General features: G+C 48.8%; 1 protein-coding gene across 2 annotated transcripts; it reads left to right on the plus strand.

Annotated features, from left to right (window-relative positions):
- The first annotated feature begins 994 nt into the window (after positions 1–994).
- Positions 995–25,359, plus strand: LRIG2 (leucine rich repeats and immunoglobulin like domains 2). 2 transcript variants are annotated; one of them, XM_074850430.1, is made up of 19 exons: positions 1,065–1,117; positions 7,264–7,335; positions 7,821–7,895; positions 8,395–8,529; positions 9,052–9,195; positions 9,328–9,471; positions 10,061–10,204; positions 10,459–10,602; positions 10,729–10,878; positions 13,358–13,438; positions 14,270–14,341; positions 14,481–14,549; positions 15,955–16,118; positions 17,304–17,624; positions 18,520–18,801; positions 19,395–19,844; positions 20,332–20,481; positions 21,701–21,982; positions 22,621–25,359. In XM_074850430.1, exons 3-19 carry the CDS (start codon positions 7,825–7,827, stop codon positions 22,848–22,850), a joined length of 3,033 nt encoding a protein of 1,010 aa, XP_074706531.1. In that variant the 5' UTR covers positions 1,065–1,117; positions 7,264–7,335; positions 7,821–7,824; the 3' UTR covers positions 22,851–25,359. The 2 variants fall into 2 exon arrangements, with proteins under 2 accessions (XP_074706530.1, XP_074706531.1); XM_074850429.1 differs by lacking the exon at positions 10,729–10,878 and having other exon boundaries at positions 995–1,117.
- Positions 25,360–27,397: the final 2,038 nt, after the last annotated feature.

A 27,397-nucleotide genomic window follows, 5' to 3' on the forward strand; every position in this document is an offset into this window, starting at 1 on the left:
GGGGCGCGCACCTTCCCCCCGCAGCCAGAGCAGCCGGCAGCGGGGCCTGGCTGCGGCCCAGCCTGGCCGTGGGCCACCGGGGGGAAGCTGGGGCTGGCCCAGGAGCGCAGGCATCAGCTCCAGCTTGGCCCTGCTGGTGGGCACCGCTGGGCCCGACCCGCAGGCAGGGGGGATGTTCTCACCAGCCACGGCCCTGCTGCGGGACTGTGTCCCGCGCCCCAGCGCCAAGGGCTGTGTCAGGGAGCGGGTGCCCGCGCCTGGGCCCACCCAAGGCCCGGCGGGTACGCGGGCACCCAGACCTGGGGCAGCAGGGCTGGCCCTTCCCGAGGCCAGGGCCACGAAGTGGGCGCCCGGGGCTCCCGCCACAGACACCCCGAACCACGGGGGGCACCCGCTGGGTGCCTGCGGTCCTGCTCCCTGCGGCCACCCTCGGGGGGAGCCCGAGCCCCTCGGTGGGACGCCAATAGCACAGGGGGGTGCAGCGGGGACAGGCTGCAGGGACCGGCGGTTTGGCTGCTGCAGGCTGGGCCCGGGTGTGGGCAGCGGGGCTGGGCGCCGGCGGTGCGCGGGTGTGCGCCAGCAACCGCCGGCACTGCGGGGCTGAGGAGGCCGTTTGGGGCCGTTAGGGGCCGTTTGGGGCTGTTAGGGGCCGTTTGGGGCCGTTTGGGGCCGTTTGGGGCTGAGGGCGCCGAGGCACCCCGCCGCCGCTGCCATCCGCGGCCGGTCTGAGGCGGGCAGGGGGCGGGGCATCCGTATCCCCGCCCCTCCTGCGCGGCCCCGCCCCTCGCCGCCTGCGTGCTGACGTGATGACGTATGTGACGTGACGTGACGGGGCGGGGCGCGGCGCGGCGGCCGGGCCGGGCGGGCGGCGCGGGGCCGGGCCGGGCCGGGGGATGCGGGGAGCGGGGCCGGGCGTGCGGGCCGCCCGCGGGGCGCTGCCGCGGGCCCTCGCGGTGCTGCTGGCGGCGGCGCTGTGGGCGCGGGCGGTCGCCGCCGCCGAGCCCTGCGCCGCGCCCTGCTCCTGCCGCCGCGGCCTGCTGGACTGCAGCCGGCACCGCCTGCCCGCCGGGCCGGGCCCGCGGAGGATCCCGCCGCTGCCCGCCGGCACCACGGGGCTGTGAGTGAGCGCGGCGGGGCGGCGGGGCTTAACGGGCGGCGGGGCTTGTGCGCAGGCCGCGGCCTAGCGGGGGGCGGCGTGTGCGCGGCCGCGGCCCGGGGCCTAGCGGCGTCCCGGCGGGGCGGGCTGCCGGGCCGCCGGCGGGGGCTGGCCGGGGCCTGAACGGGCAGGTCGCGGTGGCCGGCGGTGCCGGTGCCCGGTGCCGCGGGTCGCTGTCCCGGGCCCGGTGCGGCAGAGCCCAGGAGCGCTGTGGGCAGCGCGGCGGCGGCCGGGCCTGGCTGGCGGCGGCGGCCGCCTCGGAACCGCCAGAGCGGGGTGGGGGGCCCGGCCCCGCTGCACCCACGGCCGCCCGAGGAAGGTCCGCGCTCCGGGGTCGCCCCGGCGCGGGTTTGGTGCTGCCCCTGCCCCGCTCTGTGGCGGTACCGCTTGAGGGCAGCGGAAGCAGAAGCAGGTTGTGGTTAGTGAGAGTTTTGGTGACGCCGGTCAAGGCAGGACTTGTGGTTCTTCAGGCCAGGCTGTAGGACACGGTCCCTTACAACTGTCCCTGGAAATACTCCTTCCAGCCCCCGACTTCAGCTGTTCCTGCTGCTGCTGATTTTCTCTGCAGCCCTTTGCTGCTTTGCAGCTCGGTCACTCCCTCCTTTTCCCTCAGGAAAACCGCTGTGGACTCCTCTTGACATTTGCTGCTGCTGTTTTTAAAAAGAATCCCACAAAACAACCTTAGTCTCTGCTCCCAAGAGTATAATTAGAGAACGTGCTAAACAGTATTCACACGGGGTTGTGTGCAGGACACCTTTATCCTTCCCTGGCCGTTACTGTCACGGTCACCATCGCCTTTGTCACCTTTGGCTATAGCTTACTCAGATGGAAGAGGTGCTGAAGTAGGAGGGACATCAAAACCCACTTTTGTGCACAGAGGAGTCCTCGGGCCCTCTTGGAGTGATTGTGTTTCCCAGTTGATAGAATTAAGGTTGTTCCAGACCAAGAAAAAGCCTATTTGGAAGATAGCATAAACACACAAACCACTGTTCAGTTAACTCCAGGAATTCCTCTAGCAGGACCCAAGAGTTTGATCTGTATTAAAAACTGGGCATATCGAAGGAAGCTGGTCACCTTCTTGCCCCAGTGTGGTTCTGTAGTTCTCTTCTTCCTGGCACTGTACGCAGTTGGAAATGTTTAAGGGAAAATGTGTGTTTCAGCATAGAAATACAACTAACTTGTGTGTGAAACCTGTCGTGTGTAGAAAGGTCCAAGGATATCTTAACTTTGGGCTTGCCAGGGCGGGTGTCAGTGCCTGGAAAAGAGAGTTGGCAGTTCATCAGGTGGCTGATAAGCAAAGCAATAGCTGTGCTGCTTGGGGAGCAAGTTTTCAAGCTTCAACAAATACTTGTATCTTTCTCCAAGCTGATCGAGGGTGTGTTTCAAACGGCTTGGCACGGGGCGCGATGGGAAGAAGCGGTGCTGGCACTGTGCTACGTTACGCAATCTGACATGTGCTGCAAACAATAATTAAGTGTATCATAGAGTGGTTTGGGTTGGAAGGGACCTTAGAGATCATCCAGTCCCACGCCCTGCCCCGGGCAGGGACACCTTCCACTAGCCCAGGTTGCCCAAAGCCCCGTCCAACCTGGCCTTGAACCCTTCCAGGGAGGGGGCAGCCACAGCTTCTCTGGGCAGCCTGTGCCAGGGCCTCCCCACCCTCACAGGGAACAATTTCTGCCTTAGATCTCATCTAAACCTCCCCTCTGTCAGTTTAAAACCATCACGCCTTGTTCTATCCCTCCTCCCTGATGAAGAGTCCCTCCCCCCTTTCCTGTAGGCCCTTTCAGTCCTGGGAGGCCGCTCTAAGGTCTCCCCAGAGCCTTCTCTTCTCCAGCTGAACCCCCCAACTCTCTCAGCCTGTCCTCACAGGGGGGTGCTCCAGCCCCCCGAGCATCTTCGTGGCCTCCTCTGGCCCCGCTCGAGCAGGTCCGTGTCCTGCTGCTGTTGGTGCCCCCAGAGCTGGACCCAGCACTGCAGGGGGGTCTCACCAGAGCGGAGCAAGAGAATCCCCTCCTCGCCCTGCTGCCCACACTGCTTTTTGGGCTGCCAGCGCACGTTGCTGGGTCATGTTGAGCTTCTTGTCAACCAACACCCCCGAGTCCTCCTCTGCAGAGCTGCTCTCAATCCCTTCTGTGGATGGTGTCTGTTGTGGCTTTCAGGATTTTGGCACACAAAGTGTGTGTGACATTTTTTCTTTACTAGGACTAGTCTAGCAGTTCTGAATCTAAACGAGCTATAATGCATACAAGCTGTTTAAAATTAATCAAAGATTCATTTTTCTCACATAGAACAGTCCCTGATGTGCTTTTCCCTCTTAGTTCTGTGACGTCATTTCACCTGACTTTGAAGACTAAAATTTCTTGTTTATCCTAAGTCTTTCAAACTACTTGCAGGTGATGCTTCCGGTGTGGGGGCTTTGGGTTTGTTTTGGGTGTTTGTTTCTAATAAGGCCAGGAGAGCACCTTCAGAACTTGTTTTCATGACAGAAATGTTCAAGCAACTAACGTCATTTCTCCTGCTAAATTACATATGTTTTGTGGATAACCCGGTGGTATGAAAAGGGTAGGGAAGTCAAGCAGCTCTAGTGAATATTTTTTGATGTGCCCGCATCCTAACATCACATTTTTTAGAACAAGGAATGCAAGCCCTGTTTGTAGGGCAGTCATCTGTCCGGGCAGAGGGAAGCACGATGCTGGTGGTTGCTCCTTCCAGGCCTATATTAGTGCCTGAAAATGTGTTTATATATCCACTTAACTAGGGAGACGGTGAATAAAAGTAGATTAGATATCAGTTAATTAGCTGAGCAAGTTCCATTCCCAGCAGGCTTTTTGGGTGAGCTGGGATGGCTGCCTGCGTTGCTGCGGAACACCTGTACCAGCACGGCACCCCGGGGAGGGAGCGGGTACGCTCAGTTGGGCGGAATTAAGATCATCCTCCAGGACTAAGTGTGCAGTAATCAATTCAGTGTGTGCGTTCTGTTTTATTTACTTAAGACATGAATACCACTTCAGCTCAAAATGAATGTTTGGATGATTTTGTATACAATACCAGATGAATCTCTGAAATACAAATTTTGCATGTTTGCTCTGTATCTTGCATAACATGGGCCTCACAGTAAAAACACAAGTGCTTCTAAAATGATGGGTTCTGTTCTGCCTGTTTCAGAGCATCAGAGCGAGAGAATTATGTCTGGTTCTGCATGATAGCAGAAATCTTATCTGTGTGGTCAAATATCTATAAACGCAGAAAGCCAGACAATGTGTTTCACTTTGTACTTCGTGATCAGCCAGTCTGTTTGAAAAGGAAAAGTAACAGTAACTAGATATAAATAGTGCCAGAACTGTTTTCAATATGAACTATACCCAACTGCTTGAAAGAGGACTTACTGTTAATGAAAACTTTGTTGTAGTCCAATTCTGAATAATAATAGAAAAATACTTTCCTGAGCTTTCTAAATTAAAATCTTAATTTCTAACTTAGTAGTAAGACAGTCGGCTTCTGGGAGGAGGAGGATACCTTGATGTTAGCAGATCCTCATCACCCAGGCCCCGTGCCCGTCAGGGTTTAAGAGGCATTTGGACAATGCAATAATTTGCTTTAACTTTTGCTCAGCCCTGAAGTGATCAGGCAGTTGGACTGGATGATCGTAGGTTCCTTACAACTGAAATATTCTATCCTATGATACTCCTCCTGAAAGCCTTAGAAAAATCAAGTTTCTGCTTTCTTTGCATATTAATCTGACTCCCAAGATCTTTGTCAGTGCCTGCTAACCATGCCTGACACGCAGGTAGGTCTGGCTCAGCACCCGTCCATGGTTTTGCTTGTCGGTGCAGGGTCTGGACAGCTTGAGGACTGTGGTGTTTGTGATCACCTGTGTCCCTTGTCTCATCCTTCCTCCGGGGGCTGCGCTCAGGCCCTTTGGGCTGGCTTAGTACCCCCCGGTCTGGTTAAACCCACTGCTGCCGAGGGGAGACTCCTCAGCACTGGCTGGGCGCCTGCATGTTGGAAAGAGTCTTCCTCTGGGGTTTGGGATTAGTGCTGCCACGCGCTGCCCGCTCCGCTGAGCGTGGCTGATGGCTCCCGCCGCCGTGCTGGGCTCTTCGGCACCCCAGAGTGCCGGGGCTGAGCCGGGCTCCGGCCGCGGTGGGCAGGCTGGGTCCAGAGCGCCCGAGAGCCTCCCCTGACGCGGGAAGGCAGCTCCCGGAGCAGCTCGTACCCCGCTGGTTTTGTGTGTTACGTGTCTGTTGAGGGAGCAGGCCCCCGGAGCGGCCTTCAGTGGCTCGTGTGCATTGTTCTCTTGATTATTTTTTTTTTTAACTGTAGGAATTAATAATTGTTTGCAAACCTGTTTGCTGCTGTATCTGTATACTTTACATCTTGATGTAATCAAAAGAATACATTAACAACTGTCTGACTTGCCGTGACACCCAGGATTTTAATAATCCATTGCTAGAACGGTATCTTTATTGTGATCCTGAGTGGAAGCTAACAACAAATAGTCTGTCAAGTCCTTGCTCTCTCCCAATAGGTTCTGGTCTTGCAGATCAAAAGTGTGTCGGTGGTGCCATGAGCTCTGGGGTGAATAAAACCAGGTCTTGCTCTGGTTGTCCTCTGGTTAGCGGCAAGTCTTCCCCACAGGGAGGGTTCCTGTGGCAGCATTCACACCCGCTGATGGACCCTTACTGGTACTCGGCGAGGCTTGAATTTGTAGAGCAACCCCTTCTTCAGCAGCGGCAGCAGCCTCATTTTTTCCTTCCCCTGGTCTCAGGTTTGGGGCAGCTTCGTGTCCGCAGGGTTTGACCCTCACTGTAGCTGAAGTCAACCTCAGGCCCAAAGCTATTGCAAGAGTCACCGAGTGCGTGGGTGCCTGGTTGTCACCGGAGATAACTTTACCTGTGATCAGTGACATGGTACTTTTGTTCGTAAAGGATAATTTTGTCTCCCGTGTCAGCATAGCTGCAGCCTGCCTGATAATCTTAAAACTAGCTGTAATAAATATGTGCTGTGCTACTTTGTAATCGTGAAAGAGAATCAGTGATACAGGAGGTCCTCAGAGGAACTCACTGGGAGGTGAACAGCTTTTGCTGGAAATGGCTCATTACAGCTGTATCCTTGTCGCCAGAATGGGAAATGGAGTGAGAAGGGTGATGCCGTGCGGACAGGCGGGCACGGCTGGCTCGTGGGGACAGACTTTCTGATTTAATAGGCGGTGTCCAGAAAGGTGTCAGAGAGATGAGTTGGTTTCACCGTTTGGAGGGACATCTGTCTGTCCTCGCTGGTACGGCTAGAACCAGGTTTCCATCACAAAGCTGATGTTTTTTGGTCATGCTTTGACTCGTGTCACAAAATAGAGATAGTCTGTGCACAAAGAGTTAGCTCGCAGAAGTGGACCCGTTGTTTATTTTTCCCTGTAACATTTTATGCCCCAAGTCCAAGGCAAAAGTAAAATACTGCTTTAAAGTTAAAGCAGTGGGAACAGCATCAACATCCAGCATGGGCATTAAAACCAGATTTAACGACTCTCATGCCCATTGAAACAATCCAACTCCTGCATTTGTTTCCTATAAGCAAAACCAACTGGCACTAGAGCATGCCTTCTGTAAGCTTCCCAGCCTCATGTTTCTCTCCCCTCCAGCTTGTTTGGTAATTGCGTGTATGTTGTTCCTTTAAATAAGCCTGCCTTGACTAGTCAGCGTCTTTGAAAAGCTGGGCAGGCTGAGAAAATGGGGATTGTTGCTACAGAAAACAGTTCAATAACAGGCATTTTGTAAGAAATTAATTTCGTGTCCTTGGAAAGTTTTTCTTTTGGGTGATAGGCAAGTATTGTCGATAAAGCTGTGATTTAAAGCAAAATGCTCTGGTCAGGTATGATCTTTCTTTCAAGAAGTCTTTTTAACAAAAAGTTATTTGATTCAAACAGAGAAATAGAACTGTCTAGACTTATTGTGAGTGACCACTGCAACAAGCTAGGAGGAATCTCCTCTTCCTTTGGTGAAGGAGGAATTGATGTATCAAAAATACGGTTTAAAACTTTCAGGTTTCATAAAGCATATGTGTGTGGTTTTATTCCAGGAGCTAGAATAACTTTTCTCTCTGTTCTCTAGGGATTTAAGTCACAATCATTTATTGTCATCCAACTGGAGCATTGATTTGTCTGTGCACACGCTACAAGAAGTGTAAGTTGTTTTTTGTGAGGATAAACCCTGAACATACCCTGCCTGATTCTAACCAGCACGTTTCGTTACATGTCTGGATATCTGGTCTGACTTGTAGAAATATTCAGTGCCAGTTAATTAAAAATGGATGCTCTATGTTGGCAGCATGTTTTATGTATAAAACTGATGCTTTGTGAGCAGAAGACTTTTTCATAAAAGAAGACCAATATTTTTAAAAAGAAATGTGGTGCGTTTGTTTTGACTATAGCTGGCTCTAAGTTAGAGAAGTAATAATATCCATGAAAATGGTAAAAACTAGCATGCTTTGCTATTAAATTGTTTAAATTATTAGTATTTAAGCTTTCAGGGAATCTTTTTTGTCAACTACTAACAGACAGAACTGTGAAATGCGCTCTGTGATACAAGGGATTTCTGCTGGGTACAGAAGGGTTTTCTTCTCTTTGAAGTGCCAGTAATCTTTTCGGGTTTTGCTTTTTTTTTTTAAGGAAAATGAATTACAATGAACTAAGTGAAATTCCGTATTTTGGAGAAACAACTTCTAATATAACTCTTCTCTCACTGTAAGTAATAGCTTCTCTGTCTTTTTCTTGTTTAACAAACGAGAGGATTGTATTAGAGTTTTGCTATCAAGTTGTAGGAAAACATAGCTGCTTTTGTCTTGGAAGACTACTCATCTAAAGTGCTTTAGGGACTATGTAAGCACTCTTTAAAGAAATACAAATCAGTTAGACAATCAAGTCACCCTAAATTACCAATAAAATGCAGTCAACCAAGGCAGGCAGCTTTGAAGGGGAGGGATTTAGTCTAGGAATGACAGTTCCCACAAGGAGCAGCCCAGCTACAGGCTCCAGAATTTGAATCTATTCATATGTCAAGGTGGCAAATAGCTGTTGGATTTTCAGTATTGCTTCAGGAATTAACCCTTTGAAGTGTGTGATACATGTCTCAGTTAAGAGCCTTGCTGATGAAGTTGATACACAGAATCCAGTAGCTGTTTCAGCTGGGCAACTTGAAGGGTGGGATGTTTTGATAATCATATTTGTTGCTGGTATTTTTCAGGGTACACAATACCATTCCAGAAATAAATGCTGAGCAGCTCCAAGTTTACCTTTCATTGGAAAATCTAGATCTTAGTTCTAATCTTATCTCAGAAATTAAAGCTTCTTCTTTTCCACGGATGCAACTGAAGTACCTGTAAGTATGAGTGATCTGTTATGTCTGGGATTCCTGGCTCTACAACAGTAACGTTGAGTACCTCATCTACTCTAAGTTGCTGCTGTCTTAAAGTAGGCAGCCTTGCATGGTTTGAACTGGTACTGGTGCTTAACATAGCTACAGATGTGCTCGAGGTACTTTTCAAGCCAGTCTGTATTGCATTTTCTCCAGTGGTATGGAAGACAATAGCTGCTGTTGTCAAAGTGCAGGTACTGCAGCCAGCAGGGACATGGAATGATTTCTGCCTGTTTTGAGTAGATCACTGCTGACATTGTCTTGCCCATGTCTAACCAAAGCATGGGCATGAAGCAAGAATCACCTCCTAGCACTGATTCCTTTGGGAAAAACGATTTAGTTTGGTATACCAGAGTTCAGATTTGTGATGTGACTTCACAAGGAACTTGAGTTGTAATAATAAGTGGTTGCTCTGAAGTGCCTGTGCAGTTGTGTTGATAAAATTCCCCATGTTCTGAAGGGCCTCTTTTCCTCTTCCTTTCCTAGGAATCTGAGTAACAACAGAATAACTACTCTAGAAGCAGGCTGTCTTGATAACTTATCTAGCTCACTAATGGTGGTAAAGCTGAACAGAAACAGGATTAGTGTGATTCCACCAAAGATCTTCAAATTGCCTCACGTGCAGTTTCTGTAAGTAGCAATCTTGAAAGCTTAAAACCGTGGTGTTTACAGCTGTGTTTTTCATCTCAGTATGTGTTCTTGCCTTTCACAAAGTGGTGCTTAGAAAGATGTCTTAATATTTGAATGTCATCTTTATAAAAGGGAACTGAAAAGGAACCGGATTAAAATAGTGGAAAGCCTTACGTTCCAAGGACTGGAATCCTTAAAATCCTTGAAAATGCAGCGCAATGGGATTAGCAGACTGATGGATGGAGCGTTCTTTGGCCTGGGTAATATAGAAGAATTGTGAGTATGCCTGGTTGTGGAATTTCTTTTAGGGACTCTGGCTGGGGGGGGGGTTGTATCCTGAATGGCTTCCCTTACCCCGGGGCTGTGCTGAGACACTGATGAGCTTACAGATCTGTACTTTCCCATCATTTTGATACCGTGTCTGGTTGTTTCAGAGGTGGAAAGATGTTGGCTCCCTCCCCAACTTCTTCCCACTAGCTGATCAAGAATGCTTTGGCTCTGTAGGTTGCTTTTTGCACTCCCCGTAGCATGGGACGGTTCTTTGCTGTGTGGCTGTTGGACAGGGGTGGCACAAGGCTGTGCCATGTGGTGTATGCGAAAGATTTTTAAAAAAGAAGCCCTGTTTGAGAACAGAGATGACAGTTCTGCTGCTGCCACCGGACCACTGCAGCTGTTGTTGACTTACTCAGTTCTTCATACACTTTAGTTTGAAACCAAAAGAGCAATGAAATGAGTATAATTGTGCATTTTAGGTTGCCTAGGGCTTAATGTTAGTAAATCAATTTGAGATCCACAAGGTGAAATTTTGTAAATATATTTTCATTGATTATCTATTTGGCAAATGTTTTTCCTTCTAATTCCTTAGAGAACTGGAACATAATAACTTAACAGAAGTAAACAAGGGCTGGCTGTATGGTCTGCGGACGTTGCAACAACTCTACGTTAGCCAGAATGCCATTAACAGGATCAGTCCAGATGCATGGGAGTTCTGCCAAAGACTTGCTGAGCTGTGAGTCCTGCTCTGCCTTTCACTGGGGATTTTGTAACGTTGCAGTAACAGATTGGATAGCACGTATGTAGCAAGGCTGAGTTATCAGAGGAAGCGCTCAGTTTCCTTGCTAGACCCATGGCAATGCTGTGTATTCTACTTATAAGTGTTCTGTTAGAGAAATTAATCAAAATGCAATACTTAATCATGTTTGATAGTATCTTCGTTATTAATCCCCCCCACCTGCCTTTAAAGTGCATGTTCAATGTTTCTAGAGACTTGTCGTACAACCAGCTAACTCGCCTCAGGGAGTCTGCCTTTGTGGGACTTGGTTTATTGGAGAAGCTAAACCTGGGTGACAATCGCATTAGTCACATTGCGGATGGTGTGTTCAGAGGTCTGGCAAATCTTCGAACCCTGTAAGTACAGAAAACTTCTGGGTCAAATCTCAGCTTAACGCAGCGCGGCTTTTGGAGATAAAGACAATGAACATTGCAAGCCTGAGACCGGTGTTCTGGTGTTGTTCTGTGCTGTCCTGCCTGCAGGTGTGGCGGGGCGGATAATCTTTTGGTCTGCCAAGATAACAGAATTCTGGCCCAGCTAAACCAAACCTACCACTTAATGTCAGTGGTGATAAGAAGCAGCGGCTCTGTGGCCTGGGGTGCCCGGCTGCACGGCATACCGGTTCCGAGGAGGTGGGGGAGTCCGCTTGTATAAATGCCGGTTGTGTGGGGTGAACGGTCGGCCTGGACCTCTCTCTTATTCCGGAGGGTTTTGTTAGGGCTGGGACCTCAGAAACCAAGCGGTGTGCACCCTTTTGGTTGCAGAAGGTTGGGTTTAGCCCACCCTGCTTGTGCGCTGGTCACAGACGTAGCGGGTGGGAGGGGGGTAGGATTGCTTCTTGCCGTCACAGGCGCAGCTCTGCGCTTGCCAGGACCTTCCGTAGCAGCTGCAGCTGTTTGGCATTTCTGACAAGAAAAGACTCAATCCTGGCTCTTAATAAAAAAAAAAAAAAGTGTCCCAAGTAGATCTGAACAGTTGTAATCATCCTGAACAATGGTAGTTGAGAAAGGAGTGAAAGTTTATAACCCCTCTGTCAGTTCATTAAATAAATGCTTAAATAAGCAAACTCACCAGAGAGATTTATGTAAGCAGTCATATTCTGTTAACCTTAATGCAACCTTTTAATGAAATAATTAAAACTAATTTCTTAGATTTAGAATAGCATGAAAAAGAACAAGAGCAGATTAATTAGTAGGTTTTCCTGGGCTCCTCAGGGGCGTCAACAGCGCAGAGGCTGGCTGCTTGCGTCGGGTTGGAATGCGCAGGACGGAGGGCAGTGGTGATTAACAAGGCTCCAGGCATTTGTGCCCAGCCAAGCGTGCGGAGCCAACTCCTCTGCTCACACAATGAGGGGCTTTTCTTCTGAGCTGCTCACTCATTTTGCTAAGCGGTCTGAGTAGTGGAGTGTAAAAATACTTCAAACAAGAGGAGATACCGTGTTGCTGTCGGATTCGTTCCATTGTTTGTGGTGCTGGTCGTGGCGGTGCTTGGGCTGACGTAAATAGTTCCCTGTAAGTTCAGCTCCTGCCGCTATTCTGCAATGTAGCTTTAATTAGTGAGAATAAACTGTAAAACTGTACATTAACTGCAAGGTAATAAGAGCAAGGTAGGATTAAAGGTGTAGCTAAGAATAACACTGAAGTTCTGAAGTTTTACGTCTTACCACATTATCCGCTTCACACTACCGCGAGTAGCTCGGCGCTGATACCCCTCCAGCATTCACGGTCTAAAACTCTGAAGCAGACCTGGAGATAATTCTAGAAACAAGTTGCAAATCACAGGAATGAGCAACTTGGAAATAAATTTGGCATATTGTTCATCTAGTCATGCTTCTCGTTAGATCACATCCATGTGGAGTATTTTGGCTTGAATAGTTTTCATGCAGGAGAATACTTCACACGAGCAGGTATCAAGGCCGTATTTGAAAGACCTTGTGATGCATGAATTCTTTTCTTTTTGTCCTAAACTTTAAAGTGTATATAAATTGTGGAAATAACTGCTGTCTGGTGTTAAGAACAAGACTTCCGTGTTTCAAAGTAAGAAAAATAAGAAAATAATGTGTTGCCACTGACAGTGTCCTGGAGGTTGATCCCACTCTCTTCCAGCATGGTACTCTACACAGCTTACAGTCTCACCCAGGGGAAAGTAGACACTTCATTTTTCCACCGTTAGCACAAGGAAAGAAGTGCTTCTGTGAGGTGAGGTGTGCAGTCGCCTGCATACGGAGGTAGCTTTCTGTGTCAGTTGACTCGTTTGGAAGCTCCATCAAGCTGATGTGTATAATATCTGGTAAAAGGCAGTGCAGGCTACTTCTCGTGGGTGTAGTTTCTTTTAAACACACCCCTGTCTGCAGGGACTTCTGTGCACGGTGGTGTCAAAACAGATGAAAACTGGCTTTGGAAACTCTTGGCTGAGTCCACGCTATTCAGGCTAAAAATGCAACTGAATTTGTTTCTCCTTCTCTCTAAAAAGCATTTAATCCTCTCCAAACCGTATCACTACGCTGCTTTTGCTGTTTAGACCACGCTTCGATGTGAGGGGCCGAAGTGCTGTGCAGAGGTCAAACAGAAATCCCATTAGCTGGTAACGAGATTTGTGAGCAGAATATCAACTTAATTCGGAAAATCTACTCCTTTGTGCCTGGCAGCCTTACACTGTAACCTGTGTGTAATCTCTTAATATGCTAATGCAGTTATAAGCCTGTTACTCAGGAAGATTAATGCTGCTGGTGTATTGGTTAATTCACTGACATGAACCAACTTGCTTCGGGAGCCTCTCCCAGCTCCTGGTAAATAGTCCATCACATGACAAGTGCGAGTCAGGCCGGGTCTGTCCTTAAATACCACATCAAGAAGTTGTGCTGCAGAATTTGTTTGTGGTTCTGTCTGCGGCACTGATCTTGAACTATTCTGTTTTCCCTTGCCTCTCTGAAATGGGGTATTCATCTTCTGACAAGCTTAGTTTTAGAAAAGATTTGAGGCCTCCAGGTGACAATGTGCCAGGACACTGTAGCTGGCCTGGACAAGAGTAAGTTCTCTTCCCTAGCTCGCCACTGGCAGTGGTCACGGTGATGTTCCAAGGCTGTCTTGTGAGAAAGCTCTTCTCCCGCAGGGACTTGCGGAACAACGAGATCTCCTGGGCCATAGAAGATGCAAATGAAGCATTTGTGGGACTCAGCAGGCTGGACAGACTGTATGTATTACAGACCCCTGGAGTGACCGCTCTTCCCGGGCACGCAGAGTCGAGGGAGAGTGTGAAATACCGAGTAACTGCAAATCACTGACAGGAGGCAGAAAGCCTTTCTCGGGGCAGCTGTATTCAGTGTGTGTCCACTGGTGTGCTACACCCGCTCGGGTTCCGTGTTCAGGAGCACAGGGTCTGTGTAGCACCGGATCACCCTGCAGCACCAGTTTGGAGAAATTAACCATAAGTATTTGCATTTACTATTGACTAGCCCCGTCCTGCTGTGTGATGATTGTCACTTCTTTTGCTTCTTTAGTTTGGGTAGAAGTTATTGCTTATAAAAAACCCCAAACTAAACCACAAAGTATTTTTGAGCAAATCTGAAACACTACTGAATTCACAGCTTTTCCGTGCTTAGGCTGTGCACTTTCATCCAGTGCCATGTGCTCTGTAGGAAGCTCCGTCCCGTGGAGCTACAGACACTGCTTGCAACAAACGGCTTAGTGTGAGGGTGCAGCCTCGGGAACTAATGTGATTGTGGCGGATTGCTGTTGGGAAGTTACTGCTCCACTCCCAAGTTCTCCTTACCACTCTTGCATTCTGCTGGCTTAAATTGTCTTCTGACACATCTCTAACCCAGATCTCTAAGTTAAGAACGGAAAAGAAACCCTGTTCTTGGGAAAATTAGTTGAGCCTTTAAGCTCAAAAAGTAGTATTTGAGCTTTTAGCTCAGAATTAGAAACATCTTAGTTAAACATCATAGGAAACTTCTTTTGGGTCTTATTTGTGAACTCATTGACATTCAGACTGGTTTCTGGGTTTGGGGTCTTTGTCTTTCAGAATCTTGCAAGGAAACCAGATTAAGTCAATTACCAAAAAAGCATTCTCTGGTCTTGAAGGACTTGAACATCTGTAAGTACTTTACTTTGTAGAACTTCTAATTATTTGTCAACTTCAGTCTTGTGTTCTCTGTCCAATTTTCAAGAATTTAACTGAAGGTAGCATACGAGATCATACTTACCCGTTGTTGTTCTCTTTGCTTGACTTACAGAGACTTAAGCAACAATGCAGTAATGTCCATCCAAGAAAATGCGTTTGCCCAGGCTCACCTGAAGGAGCTGTAAGTTCATGACAATTATTTACAGATTCTTTACAAGTCCTACCTTGTAGAGAATCCTTCAGCCGTTGTAGGATTGGCTGAAGTGTGTCTGCTTTCATCATGAAATATTTAAAGCAATGCTGGTAAATGATCGACTCGAAGGCGGTAGCAGTATACTTAGATTTAAGGTTTGGTAAAACCTGCACCTCCGTTTTCTTAGTTGCAATTAGTAGAAAATAATGTTTTCTTGCAATGCTGAACCATTAAGTTTTTCATATCTTATGATTTTGCAGCAAGCTCAGCACACTCTAGCACGTAGATAGCGAACAAAAGAAATAATTCATCAGGAATCTCTCAGGGGGGTTAGCTAACCCCACATTTTGTCTTCCCATTTTTGGGGCTAGGGAAAGGCTTTAAAATTCACCACTAGACAAGAATTTTTACTTGCTCAGCAGATGCTTAAGCTGCTAGAGCCTCTTGTGCTCTTCAGACATTTAAAGTATTATAATGTGAAGTGACCTTCACACCCAAGACTAATCCTGCTGTAACGCAGTCATGTATCTGAGGTAAAGTCTCTGCATATCGTGTAATCTGTTTTAAAACTGTTACTCAATTAGTTAATCTTGGCCAGATGGACTTAGTCTGCAAGATCTGCCAGTTTGAGGAGACACATTTTAGGTGTTAAAGATAAGACTTTCGTTGCCTTCTCTGCTGTATCTCAAAAGTGAGGAATCGTTGGTGTGCGTGGGGGCAAACGGCCGGGTGGAATCCTGGCTTGTGTGTGTGCCTCTCCTCTCTCACTCCTGGATTCACCACTTCTTGATCGCTTCTTGAGAAAGTCCAGCGATTTAACCAGTCATATTGGGACATAATACTTGGGAAATCTTGAAAGCAGATGGTGGGGAAAACGTGACCCGTCATCGCTTCCTGTTTGCATTTCTGTGGAGAGAGAAAACAATCTGCAGTAGGTGCCTGTATGAAACAAATCACTTTCATTCTTACTCGTTTTCATGCCAGCTAATAAATATTTATTGAGGCTTATACTCATTTCATAATGGCAAGTGTGTTTAGTGTGAGACATAGAGCTTCCTTGCAGCGTTATGTTCCTTTTAATTGCTCTAAAGAGGGATGGCATAATTGTAAACACGGGCTTAATATATTTTTGTAGAAGTTGAAAATTCAAGGTTATTTCTTCAGAATTAAAAAGAAACATAAGGTTTTAACGCTGACACAGAGAGAAGGTTTTTCTTGATTGTTTATAGCGTATATAGCTCACACTTTATAATAAATACTCATAGGCGTAAAAGAAAACTGTAAATCCTGAAATTTCTGAAGTATATGCCTTAAGTTGTTTTGCTGCATGAAATCACATGTAGGAATGTGAAATACATAAACTTTAATCACGCTTTTTTCCTTGTTCCTGCAGAGTTTTGAACACTAGCAGCTTGCTGTGCGATTGCCAGCTGAGGTGGCTGCCGCAGTGGCTCACGGACAGCCGCTTGCAGCAGGCCGTGAACGTCAGCTGTGCTCATCCCGAGTGGTTGGCAGGACAGAGCCTTCTCAGCGTGGACCCTGGTGACTTTGTCTGTGGTTTGTACTTTTAGTGACTTCTGATATAAAATCATGGTAACCCAAATCCGTGCCGGTACCCTTCTGAAGCCAGGCTGTAGCGCTGCTGGGGGCACTTGGTCTCGGCCATGATGTACACGGGGGCCTGTGTACATCACTGGGTCTGCTTTGGAGTTTGGGGTTTAATTCTGCTTCTCTTTGCTCTGTTTTGTGGTGTTTGAGCACTGAAGCTAACCTGAGGGAGTGATTCTGTGAGACTTCATTGTTTTTCATTTAGGTTACTGTTAGAAACTGGTTACGCTTCCGCTCTCCCTGCCTGTGAACGCCTTCAGCTTTGGAAGGGCTGTTTGACACTTCCTACTGGTTCTTGTCCACACCAGCAAGGCTGGAGCAGTTAATACTCTGGCACGTTTTCTGATGCTCTATATCTGTAATGTTTATCTGGTCTCTGCCACCACAGTTTGACATAAGCCTGTTTATTTTTGTAACCGAACTGTGAGATGGAAAACTGAGAGACTCTTTGCCCAGAGCCATGTGTGAAGTCTGTGGCAGACCTGGTGTTCTGTTTTCCGGGTGAGCAGCCTGATAAGCGTTACTTGTGTCTACGCAATTCTTTCATTCTTTTGGTGGTAAAGGCTACAATAATCGCCATGTAGGCGCAAGCACCTACCTCTCATTCTGATATCCCCACCGTGGTGCCTGACACTGAACGCTGCGTGTGCCTACGAGAATGTCTTTGCTCAAATAATAGGTGTTGAGATAACTCTCATCGAGTGGGATGAGACGGGGAACTGACAGCTTGCTGTGCTTTGTATTTGTAGAACTTAAAGGCTTTTCAAGATATTTAAACTATCTGAAAATAAGTCTCAGTCCTCCGTAAACTAGCGTAGCTCTTCAGCTGAGCGTGGCTTTTGTGTGTGATCTAAATATAGCAAGTTCCAGACAGTTGTACAAAATGCAGGGCCCTGCTCAAGACCACGCTTTGACGCCAACTGTTTTCAGTGCTTGTTCCGTTTGCCTGCCTGTGGTTCTCATCCTCTTTCACAGCTTGGTTTCCGACTGAAAACAGCTGAATACGTGCACCTCAAGCAGGACATCTGTTCCAAAGCTTGCTCTCTGCTTACATTGCCTTTTGAGTGAGTTTTCTTGCAATATTAATTCCAAGTTTAAGAGGAAAGGAACTAATCGTGGTGCTTTTCTTTCCAGATAATTTCCCTAAGCCCCAGATAAGGGTGCATCCGGAGACCACAATCGCTCTGCGAGGCATGAACGTGACTCTGACCTGCACTGCTGTGAGCAGCAGCGATTCGCCCATGTCCACGGCCTGGCGTAAAGACAGTGAAGTACTCTATGATGCAGAGGTTGAAAATTTTGCCAGGTATCAGCAGCAAAGTGGTGAGGTGGTCGAGTACACCACTGTCCTGCACCTTTTCAATGTGAATTTCACTGATGAAGGGAAGTACCAGTGCATTGTCACCAATCACTTTGGCTCCAATTACTCCAGCAAAGCCAAGCTGACTGTCAATGGTAAGCAGTAATGGTAACAAAGGAGAAACACTTTTAACCTGAAGCTTTGTTTGAATAGCTGCAAGTCTATTTTTTCACTAGAGCTGGCCCAAAATAGCCTTGCGAGACTGTCTCACAGGTATTTAGAAGTATTAAACATCTTTTTATAAAACAGGAAAGGAGTGATTTTTTTTTTTTTTTTTTTGTGGGTGAAAAGCCTTCTGTTCACTTTTAAAAAAAGGGGCAGATACCTCCCGTGCTTTCATTGTAACACAATTAGTAGTTCAGCTAGTTAAATGGAGGTAGAAGTCTCTTAAACTAAAAGCTCCCTCTGCTGTCTCTTCAGAACTAAGCACCTCTTCCATGTGTTTGTAAAACTGGGGAAGATTTGACTAAAAATAACTGGTGGGACTGGAAACAAACCGAACAACCAGTTATGAAGTTGTTTGGTTTTAGCCATAACGATTCTATTCATGCTACTGACATCAGTCAGTGGATGGCTGATCCCCGTTGTATCTGAGAGCAGAGGTGCCTGTGGTGTCCAGAACAGATAATGCAGACTTGGACCGACGGGGTGGAAGTTCACAAGTTCACCTTCCCTATTGCCAGGGAAGAAAAAGTGTGACAGAGGCCTTATGAAGAAGGCTAAACCTTTTCCCTGTATGTGCCCCATGAGGAGTGTTGTCCCTCAGATCATCTTAAATGAATGCTGTAGGTACTGTGTCTAAATCTGGAGGATAGGCTCCTAGGAATGACCGCTGAAAACTTGAGCGGTTCTTCAGAAGAATCTGCCCCTCTCTCTTCGGGAGAACTCCAGGTGTGTTTCAGATTGGTTTGTTTTCAGATGTTCTCTCTGCTGTGGAGCTCTTGCTGCTTTTTTCCGGATACTGAAAATATGGAAACTGTCTCTTTGCAGAGCTGCCCTCCTTCCTGAAAACCCCCATGGATCTGACCATCCGCACGGGGGCCATGGCCCGCCTGGAGTGCGCGGCGGAGGGCCACCCTACTCCACAGATCTCCTGGCAGAAGGATGGTGGCACAGACTTCCCTGCTGCGAGAGAGAGGAGGATGCACGTCATGCCTGAGGATGACGTGTTCTTTATTGCAAATGTAAAAATAGAAGACATGGGGATCTATAGCTGTATGGCGCAAAACACCGCGGGCGGTTTGTCGGCAAATGCCACGCTGACGGTGTTGGGTAAGCAGTGTGCTGGTCGGTGCTGGTGCGTGGATCCCGTCGCTTCCGCAGGGGTAGCGTGGCTTGTCTGCAGGCAGCGAGCTGAAGGCCTAAAGAAGGGAGTTAAAGTACAAAGAGCAGCACTTGGTTGTTGAACAGCGAAGCTTTAGAAGCTGAGCTGCGGTGCTGACTGGTGAAGTTGGGGTGATCCTTGTGGGGGGAGCCAAGGGGCATATCTCAAGCCAGTGGTGCAGACTAGACAGATAATTTGTGTTGCCTTAGAACAAGTCTAGTCACAGGTAGCAGGAGCTGAGCAGTAGTGCAAGGACAGTTCCTTCTGGAGTGCAGTATTTTATGAAGACCCTGACTTTCAACATTACAGCCATGTGCAAATTTAGACCTGGTGTGCTTTGGGGTGTTTGCTGAACCTGCATTTGCTGCAGTGATCCAGGGAAGAGCTGAACTCAGAGGAGTTCCTGAACCCTGTGTTTGATTGCTCAAGTTTAGGTTCAGGTTGTAAGATCAGATTTTTAAATGTCAGGTAGTACACAGTGGCGTGGCACAATGAGGTTATCTTACAATTTATCTTTTATTTTTCCCCTCCACTGTCACAGAAACTCCCTCCTTCGTTAGGCCCCTGGAAGACAGAACGGTAACCCGAGGTGAAACTGCTGTCCTGCAGTGCATAGCTGGTGGCAGTCCTGCCCCTCGCCTCAACTGGACGAAAGACGACGGCCCTTTGACGGTCACAGAGCGGCACTTCTTTGCTGCGGCAAATCAGCTCCTTATCATCGTGGATGCTGGACTGGAGGACGCCGGGAAGTACACGTGCATCATGTCCAACACACTGGGCACCGAGCGCGGCCATATTTACCTCAACGTCCTGGCGTCCCCAAACTGTGATTCTTCCCAGGGTGGCATTGTGCATGAGGAGGACGGCTGGACGACAGTGGGCATTGTGATCATCGTGGTGGTCTGCTGCGTGGTGGGCACGTCCCTGGTGTGGGTCATCGTCATCTACCACATGAGAAGGAAGAGTGAAGATTACAGCATCACTAACACAGGTAACCTGCAGAAGCAGCAGTCTTCAGCCCTGTTTTTAATGCAAAACACTTGTTAAGAGTGGTGAAATTTCTGGATTCATTACAGATGGATAGGATTGCAGAACTGAAGATTGCCTTCTAAAATCTCTTCAGGGATTTGCTCTAATTCCTTCATTTGAGAGGGTTCTTTAAATACAAAAAGCGTGTTAATTCTATTCCTTATACACTAGATTTGTTCTGCGTTGAGGGAAAACACTGAAGTCTGGAAATATTTGAATACATTTACAGATGTTTTCAGGACCTGGAATAATGTGTGTAAACTTCTGGTCTGGCCCTGTTAGTTTTGAACCAGCTATGTGGATTTTTAATCACCGAGGCAGAGAAAAGATAACTATATGTGAGCTGTAATTCTGGATGCGCTGTTGTTAACATGGGTGGTGGTGTTGGTACTACCCTGAAGTTGTCCCGCTTGGCTGTTAATGCCGTCACTGTTAATTCTGCCCTGCAGAGGAGATGAACCTACCTGCAGATATCCCCAGCTACCTGTCCTCCCAGGGAACTCTGTCAGAGCCTCAGGAAGGCTACAGCAACTCCGAAGCAGGAAGCCATCAGCAGCTTATGCCTCCAGCCGGTGGCTACGTGCATAAAGGCACAGATGGTGAGCAAAGCCCCGCGCGGACGCTGTGTTTCAGCAGGATGCCAGCGCGCGGCCCCTCCCCGTAGCTGGCAGCGGTGCTGCCCGATGCGCTGTAGTACCGCTTGTTAACATCAAAGGTGACTTTTCCTAGAGAGGAATTCGGGTTGATCTGAAAATTTCCATTAATTCTTTTGAGTTTGAGGCATCTCCTGTTTTTCTTCTAGTGTTTGTTTATATTCTGCTATCAAGGCTTCTGCATTCTGTGTGTGTCATTTAATCTTCGGTCCAGCAACATCTGGGCTCACATCTGCCAGGAGTGCCTTTGCATGTAGATGTCACGGCTGCTGTCCTTCGGGTGCCAGAGTAGTACAGTTCCCTCCAGAGGCTCTTTGCCTCTGGGTTTGTGGTCTGGTCAGCAAGGCAGGGATGCCATTAGATAATTCCTAGGTTTAATGTCAAGGTAGATTTTTATACTATTTTTTTCCTTTGGCATCTCAAGAGTCCAGGCGAAAGAGGTGGAAATAAAGTCTGCCTGGAAGATGACAGGCTGTCCCTTTTGTCCTTGGCATGAAATTACTGCCTCTGCCAGCCACACGGTCCGCTTGCCAAAGTCCTAACTGAAGGGTCCACACTATTTCTCTACCTTGTTTGGACGCTTTTCAGGATATTCGTGTCACTGAGTCCATAGAGATGCTGTGTTTTGCCACTGAAATGCTGAGGAGCCGTCCCATCCCTGTATGGGCTGGCTTTCGGAAGTGATCCTTCGGTGTGGTTTTGTGATCTGTCCCCTCCGGTCTGTAGCCCTGCTGCAGCCTGTGTCGGGAGCGGGGCAGAGGCAGCTGGTTCGTCGTCTGCCCTGAGGGGTGTGGGCGGGCGAGTGCAGGTCTGGGGCCGGAGCACAGCCCATGGGGCAGCTCTTCCAGCTGTTCCTGAGCTGCTCAGACCTGCCTGGAACCCTTCTGCCCTTGAAACAGGGGAGCTCTCGCTCCTGTCCATGGCTTCCCCCGTCTGGGCTCCCAAGGGCAGAGCGATTGAGAACGTGGGCTGGGGACCCAGAGCCTTCTCGCGGGACCTCTGCAGCGACCAGTCGGGCTGAGCGCTCTGTTACCACGTCAGCTGTCTAAAGGCCCTTCAGACCGTGCCGCTGTAATCACCGTCACGCTAAGACGTGAAAGAGGCTGTGGAAATTCAGTGTCCTTATCCTCTTTAAGAGTATTTTGTTTTTCCGTCGTGTTACCAGGTGGCGCAGCGCCGTTGGTGATCTGCTCGGACTGTTATGACAATGCAAACATCTACTCCAGGACACGAGAGTACTGTCCCTACGCCTACATCGCAGAAGAGGACCCCATGGATCAAGCTCTCCCCAGTCTCATGGTGCAGATGCCGAAGGAAACCTACGCAGCACGTGCCCAGCATGAAACCAGTACTCTTGATAATCTCTTAGCAGACAGAGACATGGCTGTCTTCCTTACCAACCACGACAAAATAACTGAAAAGAAAATCTCCTCCCAGCAGATTAATGGTGAGTGTCCCCTTTTCCTTTTGTTGCTTTGTATTCCCCAATAACTCTGGCCTTCCTCGTGCTGCCCTGCACTGTTGGCCCACAGCTAATTCTTCAAGTGGCCGCAGTTTGTGGAGCAACTCATCTGTGTAGTAACCACCTGTTCTCAGCTCGAGCCCTGTTTGTATCCAGTACCCAAGAGCTGAAGAGGGTGACGTTTAGAAGATGGTATTTCTTAACCTGCAGTTCATCTCTTAAAGCTTCTGGAACGTGATCCTTCGCGTGTTCTTCAGGGACATCCCTTAGCCAAGAGTTAAAGCTTCACATAAGAAATTCAAATAGCCCTTCTGTTTGAGCTGGCCTGAGTTTCAAAGAACTCCAAAAGATTATTTTGTTGTTGTTGTAAATTGATTGGTTTTATATTGATTTTCTTCCAGGTAGCCTTTTTAAAAATTCACACTGAAACTGTGTGTGTTGTTTCTGGTTACTGTAACAGACTGCTGAAGCAGGAGAGCATCCAGTAAAATATGCTTTCAAAACCAGAGAAGATAACCTCAGAAGGATTGTTATTGCTGAGCCACACAACACAAAATCTGTCTAAAATTTGAGTGTGTTTATTGTGAACTCACCCCGTTCATCTTCTAATCTTTCTTCCTCAGAACCCTTTCAGCTTCCTTTGTGGGGAGTAAACAAAGACCTGGCGCTCTCTCACTCCCACTTTCTGCATCAGCCGCCAGCCCACGAGACCCCGCGGCCTCTCCGAAGCGAGGGCGTTGCTGACAGCGACCGGGAACAAGCCGCTTCACCCAGACCTTGCCACAGGTTACGTGAACATAACTTTGATTTTAATAGGACACGGAGCATTCATGACTCTAGTGAAACCACGTAGGACACTAAAATGAAGTCTTGAAAGCAAATCCATATCAAGTGACTTTTTGTATTTACTACCTCAGGACTAACCCCAGGCCAAAGATGCTTGTGTGCGTGGTCTGCAATTGCAGGCTGACTGAGCAGGCACAATCTCCAGGAGGAGGTGGCACATGCCCTTTTTCCTTGGATTTCTGTGTGTTGGAAAATGGGAACGTGCAACAGAACACATGGATGATTAGTGATATCTACTAAAACACGGATTTTCTGATGCTGGAAGCAGCCTTTGTGTTGGTGCATGCTTTGCAAATCTCTCAAGAATGCACAGCTATTTCACACTGCATTGTCTGCTTGAAAACAAATGTTCAGGGCCTCCTCGTGGAATTCCCCAGCAACTGTGAGCGTAAAACTCTTGGCCAGCTTTTTGTTCCTTAGACTGTTGGCAGGCATCTGTTACCAGTCTAACTTTGGGGCTTGTTTTTTCCTATGAATAATGGACTCTAGTTGTAAATAAATTTGCATTTATAAATATTTTGTATACACTAAGCATATAAATGTGTTGGCTGTAATGTAAATATATTTTTTATTATGCCAAAGTATGTATCATACTGTTAGTCTTGACAGCTGCATATCAAGCCATATGGGTGTCTTGGTGGGACTGAAAGCTTGTTTCTGAGGGGTAGAGCTCTCTTCGCTTTGGGAAGGAGTGAGTTTGCTCTAGGGACGTGGTGAACCTGTGATGGAATTTCATTGTTACGCACCACTCTGCAGGCATTAAGCCTGGCTGACCTGACTGCAAGCTGATCCGCTTCACGACAGGAGCAGAATTCCAAGTTTGACCCATTTAAGTGTTGAGAGACTCCTTAAATCTCTGCTAGGCTCCCGTCTCGTCCCGGAGAGCGTAAAGCCCCATGGACCCTGCGTTAGCCCCTATTCCAGGCTGTAGGATCCAGCTTCCCAGAAGTTCTTGTAAATAACAAACAACAGTACACAGACTGTTTCCTTCTGGTCATCGGGTAAAATAGCTGTAAGATGGGAGTTTTGAGTGGTTTGTTTCAGAGTTTATCTAAGCTCTTGTCTTTAAAAAAAGCCATTGTGTTGTGTATGTTGCAGAGAGGTCTCCATGTATTTTTCTTAGCTGACAGTTAAGTGAGCTTTTAAAAAGAACGTTGTGATGAAAAGCATCAGATAAATTGGGAGAGCATTTGATAAATAGTGAACTAGACTGTGGATTTTCTGTTTCCTCTGCACAGCCAAGAGGCATACGCCATTTAAAACACTTGTGTCCTTTTCTGTTGTAAAGTATCAGGGAAAATTGTTGCCCTCTTGAACTCTAATAGTTCCCCAGACCTCAGCGTGGCCAAAATGTTTGAGTATTTGACAGGTGAGAAATGAAACAATATGCAGGGCACCACTCAATATTGAAAATCCAGTACTTGCTGAGACAGGGGAAGCACAATCCCCGTTAGTTACCTCTGTTAGCTATCTGAAATCTTCTAATAGCACATGCTGGAAGAAGAATCTGAGGTTCATTCCTTTCTGGTTTTATTTCCTCCAGGCTTTTCCGTTCCTGACAGCATTTAAGCCGTGGTGCTTATTTTCAGTCCCAAGTTCTCTCTGTTGCAGGAACCCGGCGCTGACAGTTTAAATCCAGATGCGAGAGGTGGTGCCATGGAACTGCAGCAGCAGCACCGCGGCCCCTGGCTGCTCTCCAGCTGCTCCCGCGGCCGCAGAGCGCTCGGTGTCTGCGGAGCCGCTTCCGCGCGCGGGAGAGGAGCGCCCTGCTGCTGCTGCTGCCCCGTCTGCCGCCACCCTTTGGCAAACGCTTGTTGCCTTTTCTTCCGTCCCTCTCTTCTGTGGAGTTGAGCCGAGCCAGATGTGTCACGGTCTGGCTGTGGGTGCCCAGACCTTTGGGTGCACTTTGTGCTCCCTGGTGCGACTGAATGCCCTTTAGGTAGGTAAGATCTGCTTGGCCAGGACCGAGGCTTTACAACCAATTTTGTCCGCACCCGAACAGGCTCACGTGCGAGCTCTTGAAGCCATTTCCGAGCTAGAGCTGCACTGATTTCTGTGAGCTACTGGCCTCTAAAAGCTGCCCTTGTGAATTAGGACATTTGCATCCTTCCTTGAGCAGTGGTGTCTCTTTAAAGTCCATAAGCTGGTTGTAAATAGCTGAAGCTTGTAAGTAGGTGACCACCTTGCTGTGCTTAGCGTTGTGGAAAAACTTCCTGGGTAGACTTGCAGGAAAAATCAGGCCTCTTCCATCCCCTTTCCAGGGAGGTGCAGGTCGGCCAGAGCGGCCGTTCTGTCTTCAGCAAACGCAGTTTCCTCAATCAATGCCAAAGCACGACCAGTACAGAACTGGGGGTACGTCAGACAGCGTGAGCAAAGCTGCTCTTGTTCCCTGTTGCTATTTCCTAGTGTCTATTTATATTTTTTTCACATAAGAATGTATATTTTGTATAGCATGTGTAATATATGTTTGTCTATTGTAATATACCTTCATTCAATAAAAGGCTATATACACTGAGCATCCGGTGTAACTTTGTTAGCCTGCAGATTAAATAATTCATTTTTGTTCTATGATATTTAATTTTCACAGAGAAAAAGCAGACTGTAGACTTGGCTGTCTGGACGTGTTCCTGGGCAGCTGGCTCCAGGTGCCCCTGCTCGAGCAGAGGCTTGGACAGGGTGAGCTCCAGAGCTCCCTTCCAACCTCAACCATTCTCTGATTCCATGATTCTTATTTCAGTGTTCTGGTAGGAAACACCCGGTACCCGTTTCTGAAAGCGTGCAGACGCTTCTCCCACGGTGCCGCTGACTCTGGGCCGGGAGACTCGCAGATGGCCGTGCCCCAGCGCCGTCCTCCTGCCGCTCGCGTCCTTTGAAGGACCAAAGGGATTTTCTTCCGGCAACAAACTGCTGGCACGAGTTGGTGAGAGCGTGTCCCTGCGTCCCTGCCGCCGGGGGGAGAGGTGTGCACCGCCCAGCTACCGTCCCTCCGGAAAGCCGACGTAAGTGCTTTACTCCTTTGAATAACTTTATCACCGTGTTCTTGCTGGTGCCTGTTCTGGTGATTAACCCCGTTTGCTCTCCTGTGCTCCCTTTTGTCCACGTCCCCGTGGTACCTGTTGGCGGGGGCCAGGTGGAGGCGCAGCCCCACGTGCGGGAGCTGCTGGCCGGCGTGGGGCGGCCCCTGGCTCCCTCTTCCCAGGGCTTCCTCCGGTGCCGATGCAGCCGCCGCCTCCCGCCAGCTCTGGAGCCTCCCCTCGTGTTTGTAAACGGCGCCAGGGGTTTCCCAGGGACGGGAGCTGAGGCGCTCACAGCGTGTCCACAGCTCTCCCCGGATCCCAGATTTTTGTGTGATCTTCAGTGGTTTCAAGCCGCCGCGATTGCAGGGCGATGGCCTCGGTGGTACGAGCCTCCCCCACGAGCCTTGATTTACCCGGGAGCGTGAGTGTTGTGAAACCCCACCCCGTCCTGAGATCCTCTCGACAAGATGCTCAGGAAAAACCAGCTCGCGCCTTCCCCGGTAAGTTCAGCTCTCCCTGGTTCGTTATGTACATCTCAGCCCTGGCGCGGTGTCAGAGAACCGACAGCTATTGAAGATAAGATCATGAATAGTTAATGTTCTCAGTTACCCAAGCATATTTAAAAATTAACACTGAAGCCTGGTGCTGGTGAGATTAAAAAACTGGGTCATCAAAGAGAGGAAAAACCAGAAAACAATTGCATCTACCCTCAGGCTTCAGTAACGACTGAGTTTTTTGTGGAAGATCCTATCCCTTCCTTGCTTTAATCCTTCAGTGGTTTAAAATACTGGATACTTCATCAAACCACCTTCCCTCCCTCCTGCCTGCCAGACCCTCCTCTGGCCAACCCGCAGGAGCTGGTGGCCCCCTCGGAGGAGTCTCCACACGCTGGGAGCTGGAAGGGACATGGGACCCTTTTCAAAATGAAACCAGGCAGATGAGGATAGGGAACACATCAACTCTAAATCTTAAGTGTTACAGCTTTTGCCCTGAAGTAGCTAACTGGGAAAGCCAGCGGCAGGGAGCCGGTTACCTCGCCCTGGGGAGCAGGCGGCCGGGTGCCGGGGGCGCGGATGGCGCCGGGGTGTCCGCTGAGCACTCGGACGCGCCGCAGCCGCTGCCCGGTGCCTCCCCGGGGGAGCAAAGGCGGCGGGTGGCTCCGTTGCGCGTCCGCCGGCGTGTGGGGGATGAGTATCCCAGCACCCTCGGGGGTGCTGAGCTTGTACCCCCAGGTCGTGGGTGCTGAGGGAGGGGAGAACAGCCCCCAAAGGCCCAGCATGCGCCGGGCAGAGCTGTCCCCAGGGCTCCCACCACCCCGTTTTCCTTCCCGTGCCTGACCCAGCTGTTTTTGGGGCGGCTCGTTCTCGCCACACCGAGCGGGCCAGGATGGGAAATGGGCTGAGAGGCAGCACGGCAGAGAAGGGGCGACCGCAAAGCGTGTCCTTTAGTCCAGGGCCCTTTCTTCCTGCGCCCGCAGGCGGGCCCGCATTAGGGTTCCTGTTTGCAGGGAAATGGAGCGCTATTAAGGCTACTCTTT

This window comes from Strix aluco, chromosome 25, assembly GCF_031877795.1.
Source record: "Strix aluco isolate bStrAlu1 chromosome 25, bStrAlu1.hap1, whole genome shotgun sequence".
NCBI classification, from domain to species: Eukaryota; Metazoa; Chordata; class Aves; order Strigiformes; family Strigidae; genus Strix; species Strix aluco.